At 40.9% G+C, this 12,290-nt stretch overlaps 1 protein-coding gene across 1 annotated transcript in view; it reads right to left on the reverse strand.

The window, feature by feature from the left end:
- Positions 1 to 12,290, reverse strand: part of DCHS2 (dachsous cadherin-related 2) — a 440,911-nt gene that overhangs the window by 107,431 nt on the left and 321,190 nt on the right. Inside the window, exon 4 of the mRNA XM_082256296.1 lies at positions 3,775 to 4,011. Within this exon, the coding sequence (XP_082112422.1) occupies positions 3,775 to 4,011 (237 nt within the window). The remainder of the gene's footprint in view (positions 1 to 3,774; positions 4,012 to 12,290) is intronic.

Raw genomic sequence — 12,290 nt, forward strand, 5'->3', positions numbered from 1 at the left:
CTGCCGAACTTAGCAGGTGGCAAGCGCCTATCGGCCCTGCGCTGCTGTCAGGCCACTTGGGCCGTGGAGGGGGAGCCCACAACTGCAGGAATGCCTGTCCGCCTCACGAAAACAGGCACACACAGGACAGTCGAGTCTGACTCCTATCCATGCGTGTGTTCACCGGACCCAGCCGCCGAACTTGGAAGCCTGGAACTGCTGTACCAATAAATATAGCCTTATCGATAATTTGCATTTTTATTCTCGTGGGTGATTGTGCAGGCAGGGCCCCAGTGCACTGCATTGCCCTGGGACCTTTAATGCTCTTAAGATGGCACTGCTTATTGCTACTTATTGCATAGAATGCATTAAGATAAAAAAAAACCTTCTGCCTTTACAACCACTTTAAGGCTCAGTTCACCCCTATGCAATTTTTAATGCTTTTTGGAGAAACGCACTACAGACCATTTAACAGGGTTTCCTATATGGCACGTTCATATATATGCTTTTTTCAGCCGCTGCGTTTTTGGAAATGGTCAGGGATGTTTTTAAAAGCAAAATGGTGCGTTTTTGGTTCTATCAATGGAGAACCTGAAGAAAAGCATGTAGTGCGTTTTTGCCGCATTTTGCTGTGATTGTACCGCAATTTGCGTTTTGCATTTTTTAATCCATCCAACAACAAAAAAAAAAAAAGCATGCAAAACGCATCAAAGAAACGCGTGAAAAATGTGTCAAAAACGTGTGTGCAAAACGGCAAAATGCACCACAAAAGGAACTACAGAAACAGATCAAAAGCAAACTGCATAGGTGTGAACCAAGCCTAAAACACACTGACACTAACTGACACTAATACTAATTTTAAAAAGCGTTTTGACCCTTGACCCTGATCTTCACCTTTGACCCTTACATTGACCGCCAACACTAACCCTGACACTGACCTAGATAAAACTTTGATCTAGCTATTTTTTTTCTTTCTTTCTTATTTTTCTTTATTTATTTATGTAGCAGGATTTCTAGGCCTTGAGCCTAAGATTAGTCTGCCATTGTTACCGGTAACACATTTGAGCTGTGAACCCAGGTGTGAGAACTGAGACAATGACCATTCCGGCATCTTTGGTTTGTTTTATTTTATTGTATTTAGGGGATGGGAGAAGGGAATTAGTGGGATACTCCTCTGGCTCAACTAAGTACACTTTGGGACACTTGAAGAAAAATGCCTCTTGGCGCTGTCCTGACGCCAGCTGAATGCCGACCAGTGCTTCCTGAAACCTATAGATACTGTAGTACTGAAACTGTGCTGGAACCTCAACTTTAATTCAGAAGATCCAGGACTGTAGAACACTTGACTCCTGAATCTGCTTTGGCTCAAAAGTTACTGAACAGCTCCCTCCAGCCCTGCACTGGCTGAGGTAGCTCTGTGTAGATACTTGTGCTGCTGCAACTCTTAACTTGTACACTTCACACTGTACACTGACTCTTCAGGGCCCAAACTACAGGCGCCCCCTTTAAAACTTCAGGGTCCTCTACCTAGGTACCCCCTCCAATACTTCAGGGTCCTCTGATTAGGCACCCCCTTTAACCCTTCAACCTAGCTGACTCCTGGATCCCTAGAACCTTCTCCGGAGTGGTCCCCTCTGACACTAGGCAGACCCCCAGGGGCAGTCCACAATACTCATGACCTTTGTAGGCTTTCCTGGAACTGGACCCCTCTCTCTCTCCACTGGTTCTTGGCACACCGGATCCCCTCTGCAGCTCAGCTTCACACTCTTTGGATTCCCAGGCTGCCACCCGGGACACCCGCTTCCTCTGAGAGGAGGAGAGACAGACGTACTCTCCCTCCTGGGACTCTGCTTTCCACCAAAGACGCTGTGTCATGCATTCCCTCAGAACTTATACCCACTCCCAGAATCCTCTACAGCAGAATCTGCCTTCTGGGGTAGATACAGGCCTGAGCATGTCTCTCATTTGGTTTCCTCCACTGTCCAATGAGAATCCTCTCATGGAGCCAGCGGGGAGACTCCCCTCTCAGCAGACACACCTGGGAGACATGACAGCCAGCTGAAAACATGGCTCTGCTGTTAGGCAGCCAAGGCCCACTATACTTTACCTAGCACCTACCTGTAGGGTTCTACATTTATTTATTTTTTTTTACAGACTTGCTTGTTTACATTTTTTCCCCTAGAAAGGAGAGAAAGACACAATGTATCCTTCTCTCCATTTTAAAGGGAAAAATCCCAGAGGCAGGCTGCACACTGACTGATCACTGTGATCGCGATTCAGAGGCTATAAAACGATCAGGTGATCAGGAACCAGGACTCCAAGTTCCCGATCTTTAGTACAAGACCCAGGGCTCTCCGTGACATCCCGGTCTCTGTATGCATATATGCGGCCTCATGGAGAAAGATCCACTTCAATATGGAAGCATATACAGTATGTGTACAGTCAGGGGGAAAGGGTTAATGCAAACTACATTCATAAGCTGAATACCATACATTAAATTTTGTGTGTGGAAACATACTGCTACAGGCCAAAAAAGTCTGAAGGAGTCTTATTTTTTTTTAGAACTGCAAATGAAACAGATTATTCTGTAAATGTTTTTATATCAATGTGTTTCTCTATATAGTTTGCTATTATGTTTGCTAATTACATATGCAAGGCGCCACCTCCTGCTTATTTGTGTTGTAAACTGGTCATGCCTTGCTGTTCCTTACACTCAAAGTAAGTCTACAAGATGTGTGTCTGGCCAAAAATAATACACTTTTTATAGACTCAGTGAAGAAAAGCATGCTAATTCTTGTTGTCCAAAGCAACCTGGACTCAATTGTGGCCAGGATTTTCATCTAAATATTTGATTATTACACAAGGTGTAAAGGAAGGAGAATCAAAAACCTTAAAATCTTAAATCTTCTGAACCTTCAATGGAAGGGTCAAAACTTCTCATGAAAGTGGAATATAAGAAACACAATGTATTCACACCTTTTAAGACCCTTTTTTTTATGTGTGGATATTTTGCTTGTGGTTTAGGTTTAGTGGCCCTTTAAAGACTTCCCTAAAATCTTAAAGTGGCTATGAAGGCAGAAGATTTTTTACTTTCATGCATTCTATGCCTGAAGGTAAAAAACCTTCAGTGTGCAGCTCCCCCCTCCCCCCCTCCACCTTATACTCAATTGAGCCCGATCCCCATACGTACAAGAGCAGAAGCTCTCCTGGGTCTCTCTCTCTCCTCATTGGCTGAGACACAGTATTGGGAGCCAATGGCTCACACTGCTGTCAATCAAAGCCAGTGATGAGGGAGAGAGGCTGTGATTGACACATAGAGGTGGCTCGGGAGTAAGCATGCAGGAGTTCCCCCAGAGCAAAGAGCTTTGTACGGGGGCATTCAGCAGGGTGGAGGGGCCAGTAGCGCTGGTGGGGGACTCGAGAAGAGGAGGATCGGGGGCTGCTCTGTGGTTTTGCACAGAGCAAGTAAATATGACATGCTTGTTATTTTTTTTTTTTTTTTTTTTTTAATCTGAACCTTTACAAACACTTTAATTGTGCAGTATAGGCACTAGCATTTACACTTCCAATCCATCTAATCATATTCACGCCTCTCTATTCAAGTTATGAAAGTGCACTGTTTAGTAAATGGAAAATCATCAATGACAGCAGAGAAAGGAAAAGACACCTATACGTAACTGGAAAATGGATGAGTCTAGTCCTAATGCTAATGAATTGTTTGTATCTGTGGTACTTGAATTATGCCATTACCATACATGCTGAACTTATATTATAGTGAAACTTTTAGATACTCACTTAAAGGTTCCCTGGCCTTGACAATGCCGACAGTGCTACCTTGTGGAGCGTCCTCTGCAATCACAAACACGTAGCGTGATTTCTCAAATACTGCCGGTGCCACTGCAGTCTTCAGAATTTTAACAGTGATCGATGCATTTGCAGAAGATGTACGACCACCCTGATCTCGGGCACACACAAAGAAGGTCACTTGTGAATCTTCCAAATGATTCAGAGCAGAGATCAAATAGATAATTCCTAAATAAATAAAAAAAAGACACAGTTACGTATTGCCCAGACAGCCCAACCTTTGCTACAGTGAAAATAAATCATCTGAATCACATTTTATAAAATATTATTTCAGTTTGCTTTTCGTCTAAGAGGCCAAATGGTATACCACTTTGCTATGCCCACTTACCTATTTGTCCTGTCATATTTTAGTACACAGCCATATCATTATACCAGCTTACACTTCCTATAATGATATGCCTATTTTCAAGCCTCTATACACATAGTTGGAACCTTTCTTGTCATCAATAAAGCATATACTGTGTATATATATATATATATATATATATATATATATTGTATACACTGCCCAAAAAAATTAAAGGTACACTTTGAAAACACATCAAATCTCAATGGGGAAAAATATCATGCTACATATCTATACTGATATGGAGTAATGTGTTAGGAACTAAAGGATGCCACATTGTTTGATGGAAATGAAAATTATCAGCCTACAGAGGGTGAATTCAAAGACACCCTAAAAATCAAAGTGAAAAAAATAATGAAGCAGGCTAGTCCGTTTTGCTAAAATTTGCAGCAACTCAAAATGGTACTCAGTAGTTTGTATGTCCCCCATGTACTTGTATGCATGCTTGACAACGTTGGGGCATGCTCCTAATGAGATGACGGATGGTGTCCTGGAGTATTTCCTCCTAGATCTGGATCCAGGCATCATTGAGCCCCTGAACAGACTGAGGTGCAACCTGGTGGCATTAGATGGACCAAAACATAATGTCCCAGAGGTGTTCTATTGGATTTAAGTCAGACGAGCGTAGGTGCCATTCAATGGTACCAATTCCTTCATCCTCCAGGAACTGGCTGCATGCTCTCACCACATGAGGCCAGACATTGTCGTGCACCAGGAAGAATCCAGGACCCACTGCACCAGCACAGGGTCTGGCAGTGGGTCCAAGAATTTCATCTCGCTACCTAATGGCAGTCAAGGTGCCATTGTCTAGACTGTAGAGGTCTGTGCATCACTTCATGGATATTCCTCCCCAGACCATCACTGACCCACAACCAAACAAGTCATGCCGAACAATGTACAGGCAGCATAACATTATCTACTGCTTCTCCAGTCCCTTTCACGCCTGTCACATGTGCTCAGGGTGAACCTGCTCTAATCTGTGAAAAGCACAGGGAGCCAGTGGGGGACCTGCCAAGTCTGGTGTTTAAAGGCAAATGCCAATTGAGCTCCATGGTGCCGGGCAGTGAGCACAGTGCCCACAAGAGGACATTGGGCCATCAGGCCACCATCATGAATATCAACCAAAAATCCAGAAAAAAACACATGACACAACTGTTATAAATTGAGTGGCTAAGTGAGAAAAATAAGTATGTGATCCCCTACTAACCAACAATAATTCTGACTCCCACAGACTGGCTACAGTATGTGCTTACGTGGTATACAGATTAGTCCTAACAATTTAAGAAGGTGCTTCCAACAACTCAATATGCGTATGAAAGACACCTGTCCACAGAATCCTTCTTCCATTCAAACCTCACTATCATGGGCAAGACCAACAAGCCGTCAAAGGCCATCTTGGACAAGATTGTAGACCTGTACAAGGCTGGAATGGGCTACAAGACCATCAGCGAGAAGCTTGTGAGAAGGAGACAACTGTTGGAGTGATTATTCGCAAATGGGAGAAATACAAAATAACCATCAATCACCCTCGGTCTGGAGCTCCATGCAAGATTTTGTCTCATAGGGTAAGGATGATCATGAGTAAAGTAAGGAATCAGCCCAGAACTACATGGGAGGAGCTTTTGAATGATCTCAAGGCAGTTGGAACCACAATCACCAAACAAACCACTGGTCACACAATACACCGCCATGGTTTGAAATACTGCAGTGCCCACAAGGTCCCGCTCCTCAAGAAGGCACATGTATAGGCGCGTCTGAAGTTTGCCAATGAACATATAAATGATTCAGAGAAGGATTGGGATACATTGCTATGGTCAGATGAGACCAAAGTTGAGCTGTTTGGCAATAACTCCACTCGCCGAGTTTGGAGAAAGAAAAATGCTCACTATGACCCTAAGAACACCATCCCTTCAGTCAAGCACAGAGGTGGAAATATTATGCTTTGGGGCTGTTTCTCTGCCAAAGGTACAGGCTGACTTTGCCTCATTGAGGGGCCAATGGACAGTGCTATGTAATGTAAAGTCTTGGATGAGAATCTTTTTTCCTCAGCCAGAACACTGAAGATGGGTCATGGATGGGTCTTCCAGCATGACGATGACCCAAAACATACCGCCAAGACAACAAAGGAGTGGCTCAAGAAGAAGCACATTAAGGTCATGGAGTGGCCTAGTCAGTCTCCAGACCTTGATCCTATAGAACATTTTTGGAAGGAGCTGAAACTTCGAACTGCCAACCGACAGCCAAGAAACCTTAAGGTTTTAAAGAGGATCCATAAAGAAGAGTGGACCAAAATCCCTCGTGAGATATGTGCAAACCTGGTAACCAACTACAAGAAACATCTTACCTCTGTGCTTGCCAACAAGGGTTTCTCCACCAAGCAATAAGTCATGTTTTGCTTCAGGATAAAATACTTTTTTTTATTCACTGAACTGCAACTCAATTTATAACATTTGTATCATGGTTTTGTTTCTGGATTTTTGGTTGATATGCTGTCCCATTTTTAAATACACTCTATGATAAAAATTATAAATCCTTAATTTCTTTGTAAGTGGCGAAACGTACAAAATCTGCAAGGGATATAGTTTTTTTTCCCCACAGTATATATATATATATATATATATATATATATATATATATATATATACTGTACGCTTTATTTTCCATTTCCACTAGATTATATTTGAAGAGAAAACACATTCTGATAGAATTTCTAGTCAAACCTTACCCATTATGGTAAAAGCATGTAAGGATACATGCCAAGACCTTAAAAGATTTACATATAATAATTTGTGGCCATCATTGTTTTGTTTCTCCCTGTTGCCAAGCTGTTTTTTTGGGTTTTTTTAGGGCTTATTAAGGCTTATTGAGGTGTATAAATGCATTTACTGTATATTTTTTTAAATTCTGTATCGTATGAAAGTGCTGCTTTGTTGCACGGACACCCAAAATAACAAATGTGGGTTAAATGAATTCAGAATATAACACATATGCTCTAGCTAGATCCCATACAAAGCCCTAATGATAGCACAAAGTACTCATTTTACACCAAAAATGTTTATGGAATTGTGACAAACATTGTAAATACTCACATCTATTTAGTTTCTATAAGCTGAAAAGTTATAGGCATAGCTTGGTATTCCAAGTATATTTTACAGGAACTGAAAATGAACCAATACCTTTTATTGGTAGAGTGCTAGATACAAGCTTTGGAGACAGCTGCTGTTGCCTGGCAGTCAAGCTGTTTTTTTGACTTTTATTCTTTCTGAGTCATTGACCTGGAACATGCACATGGCCAGTGAAGTCAGGAAGCTTTACTTTTATACTTGTTCGGGGTCAGTAGTTTAAGAAGTAATGAAGATATTAGATCAGCATGACAGCCAGGCAATTAGCATTTTCAAAAAATGAGATCAGCACAGACCTCTTTTAAACATATTTGATGTTTAGAGCAATAAAATGATATTATGTTAAATTATTACAGCATATTTTACAGAACATCTTTTAAGAAATGTCTGGGCTCTAAAAATGGCACAAAATGAATTTTAAGCGTCAGGGCAAGAATGCAAATGAATTATGCCAGAACGGTAATTGTCCAATTAACCTTTTAGCTGTCTTTTAGCTATCTCTCCTTTGGGCCAAGTTCTAATATGTCGAGTCTTGTATATTGAGCTATAAAATATGTTTCCAAAGCAAGTGTGAATTCCCATTATTAGGATTTATAAGTTATTTTGCACTGGGTCAAATACAACACAATTCTTACAAGACGCTCTTGCATAATTTCATTTGAGAAAGACATTTGTTCATGTATTTAAGCAGCATCAGGACACCAAATATAATTATGGCTCTGATGCCTGGGTCACTAAGAAGTCAAATTTCAGTCAGACAGGAGGCAGATGGCCCAACACGGTTAGCAGTTTGTTACCTAAACTAACCTTAAAATCTAGTAGACAAATTATTTAAACATGTTTAAGATGGAGTTCAACTGAGCAGGATTAGATATTTGCATTGCTCACAGACCACTGAATCTGTTTTCAGAAGCACTGATTTGTCTGAACATGCACAAAAAAACACAGAAAGCTGACCATATGTGAGAACCATTAAACAAAATCATAAAATAAATACACATATCAATGGGATACTGGCATTTCTTTTTTACTTTTTTATCTGCATTAGAAATAAATATGTAAAAGAAAAAAAAAAAAGTAATTTTCTTTTATAAAAATTTAGGCTACATGCACAAGGGCAGGGAAAAAAAACGCCAGTTTTCGAAGCAATTTTCTTTTTTTAAAGACAGCTCAGAATTAGCCAAAGTGGCAATGAACTTTGGGGTGTTTGTATTTGTATTTTAAGGGCGCATTAAAGGGCATAAATGGCCCAACTTGCGTTCAGCATACTGGTATATTTACACATATGCATGCATAAACATGCATATGTGCGTTTAAATTTGCAAAAATGCATGCATATGCCCGTATTTCAGCATACTGGCTGAAGCAAATTAATATTCTGGCCACTAGAATGAAATTGCAAGCAAACATCTAACACAAATCAGATGTTTTTAAGCAGGAACTGGCAGAAGGATACAGCGTAAATTGGGCATATTTTAATACGTCCATGTGCATTTTATTGGGGTTAAAGGTTTCACTCTCTGGTAATGCTAGTACTGCAACTTGGGCTGTGTAATGAGGATAATAAAAATCAATCAATAAAGGAATCAATCAAGTAAATAAATAAAATAAATACACTGAAAAAAATCTTGTCTGGATTGCAATAAACCTTTGTTTAATCCATGCTTTACAAGGTGAACATTCACTGAGCCTAATAAATGCCAATCATATGCCAGCAAAATCCCGTCTCTTTATTAAGGATTCAGTTTATCTCAGCCAGTTAGGTTAAACTGCCGCCTACAGGGTAATTTGGACACTGTCAAACAAAAAAGTCCTTGGCCATCTAGATATACCTCCCCCCCCCCCCCCCCACGACTTCTAGCGTACTTCAGTTTTTTTCTATTGTCCTAGGAGGATGATCATCTTTCTTCTATTAAGAAAAGTTTATTCCCTTTTTACTAGTCATTTTATTTTCATTATTTTTTATTTTTTATCAGGATATTTTTTTCTTTAACCAATATATCACCTACAGCTGCTGAGCTGGGCTTTCTATGCCCCTATCTGGATCCGCTAATCCTCGTCGATGTCTTGGAAGCCATACTTGGACCCTGCTCGACCAAAGATTGTAGGGCCTACCTTGAATGTGTCCTTTGAGGAACTGGGCTCTGCTAATGGTGCTTTCTAGACCTTCGAGTAATGCATTAGCCCCTTTCTAGGTCCAGAGCCATGACACAGTTTCTGCTGACCCTTAATGAGTGCACCATTTGGGCTGAGCTGCAGGGACTACTGAACTGTTGTTAGCAATGGCCACCACCATCTCACCCCCTATACTGTTGATTACCGCAGTAAAGTGAGTAAAGGGAATGTTAAAAGAAAATATTGGTATATAAAAGTAATCTGTGTTCACTGTCAGCACCCAAGTATGTCAATTATGTGTGAGGAAATTTGAAAAAAGGTGATCTTTGCCAAGTGCATGATTTGATATTTAAAGTAAACATTGCTTAACCTGTTTTTATTGACAGTCTCTAACTCTTCCGCAAACCAATCCTATAGTCTTAGTAAATCAGGGAATCTGTGCTAACATTAACCTCTTGCCGACCGCCCCATGTATATTTACTGCACTACGGCGGCTCTTACAGGTACATGATTCTGCACTTCCAAGTCTGGGGCGACACACTCCCATTGGGATTGGACAAAGCAGGAGGGAATAAGTGGGTCTGGCGGGCACGATGTCCACTGGGACCCCGTTGAACGTTCGAGGGACAGGTAGAACAGTGACCTGCCTATGTAAACAAGGCAGATCACTGTTCTGTGAAGGCAGTGATCTTGTGTTTCTGCTAAGCAGGAACACGGATCTCTGCCTTCCCACGTACAAAAATCACCTCCCCCACACAGTTAGCAAGCACTCATAGGAACACATGTAACCCTTTGTTTACCCCTGATGGTAACCCCTTCCCAACCAGTGTCATTAGTACAGTGACAGCGCATTTTTTTTAGCACTGATCAGTGTATTACTGTCACTGGTTAAAACAAGAGTGTCAAAAGTGTAATTTCTTCAATGTTGTCACATGAAAAGATATATTAAAATATTTACAAAAATGTGAGGGGTGTATTCACTTTTGTTAGATACTGTATATATATATATATATATATATATATATATATATATATATAAATATATATATGACTCTGAAACTGACCTGCAGCACGGTGGCCAAGACCATACAGCGGTTTAACAGGACAGGTTTCACTCAGAACAGGCCTCACCATGGTCGACCAAAGAAGTTGAGTGCACATGCTCAGCGTAATATCCAGAGGTTGTCTTTGGGAAATAGACATATGAGTGCTGCCAGCATTGCTAAAGAGGTTGAAGGGGTGGGGGGTCAGCCTGTCAGTGCTCAGACCATACGCTGCACACTGCATCAAATTTGGTCTGCATGGCTGTGGTCCCAGAAGTAAGCCTCTACTAAAGATGATGCATAAGAAAGCCTGCAAACAGTTTGCTGAAGACAAACAGACTACGGACATGGATTACTGGAACCATGTCCTGTAGTCTAATGAGACCAAGATAAACTTATTTTGTTCAGATGGTGTCAAGGGTGTGTGGCGGCAACCAGGGGAGGAGTCAAAGACAAGTGTGTCTTGCTTACAGTCAAGCATGGTGGTGGGAGTGTCATGGTCTGAGGCTGCATGACTGCTGCCGACACTGGGGAACTACAGTTCATTGAGGGAACTATGAATGCCAACATGTACTGTGACATACTGAAGCAGAGAATGATCCCCTCTCTTTGGAGATTGGGCTGCAGGGTAGTATTTCAATATGATAACGACCCCAAACACACCTCCGGGATGACCACTGCCTTGCTAAAGAAGCTGAGGGTAAAGGCGATGGACTTGCCGAGCATGTCTCCAGACCTAAACCCTATTGAGCATCTGTGGGGCATCCTCAAATGGAAGGTGGAGGAGCACAAGGTCTCTAACATCCACCAGCTCCGCAATGCGTGATGGAGTAGTGGAAGAGGACTACAGTGGCAACCTGTGAAGAACCAAGAGGGTTAAGGCAGTGCTGGAAAAAAATGGTGGCCACACTTTTGTCCCAATTTGGACATTTTCACTTAGGGGTGTACTCACTTTTTAGACGTTAATGGCTGTGTGTTGAGTTATTTTGAGGGGACAGCAAATTTACACTGTTATACAAGCCGTACACTCACCACTTTGCATTGCAGCAAAGTTTCATGTCTTCAGTGTTGTCACATGAAGAGATATAATAAAATATTTACAAAAATGTGAGGGGTGAACTGTCTTTATTTTCCAAAAAAATATGACAAAAAATGACAACTTCAAAAAACTAGCCATGCCTATTTACTAAATACCTTGGACTGTCTACATTCCAAAAAGGGTTAATTTAGAGGATATCTGTACTGTACTGACATTTTTGGGGCTCAAGAAATGAGATAGGCCATCAGTTCATCAGAATTGATACATTTTCAGATATATACCATAGTTTGTGGACTGTATAACTTTCCTACAGGCTAAATAATATACAATGATTTGTGCTATTTTCACCAAATAAATGTAGTATTATACATGTTGGCCTAAATTTACGAAGAAAGATTATTTATTTGTAAAGTTTTATAACAGAAATAAAGAAAAATGTGTTTTTTTTTTGTTTTGCTATTTAATTCCAGGCTATTTTAATTTATTTAGCCAAAAATTAAAAACCCAGTGGTGATTAAATACCACCAAAAGAAAGCTCTATTTGTGTGAACAAAATGATAAACATTTAGTTTGGGTACAGTGTTTTATGAGTGCGCAATTGTCATTCAAAGTGCGACAGCGCTGAAAGCTGAAAATTGGCCTGGACAGGAAGGGGGTGAAAGTAAGTGCCCAGCATTAAAGTGGTTAAATAACCTGTGTCCTGCACTGAATTATTAGGAAAATGATTTTACCTCAGCATGATTTTTGTGCCGGGCTCAATTTTCACACAACCCTTGGGTTTT

The sequence above is a fragment of the Pelophylax lessonae genome (genome assembly GCF_965119305.1).
Source record: "Pelophylax lessonae genome assembly, chromosome: 1".
Taxonomy (NCBI): Eukaryota; Metazoa; Chordata; class Amphibia; order Anura; family Ranidae; genus Pelophylax; species Pelophylax lessonae.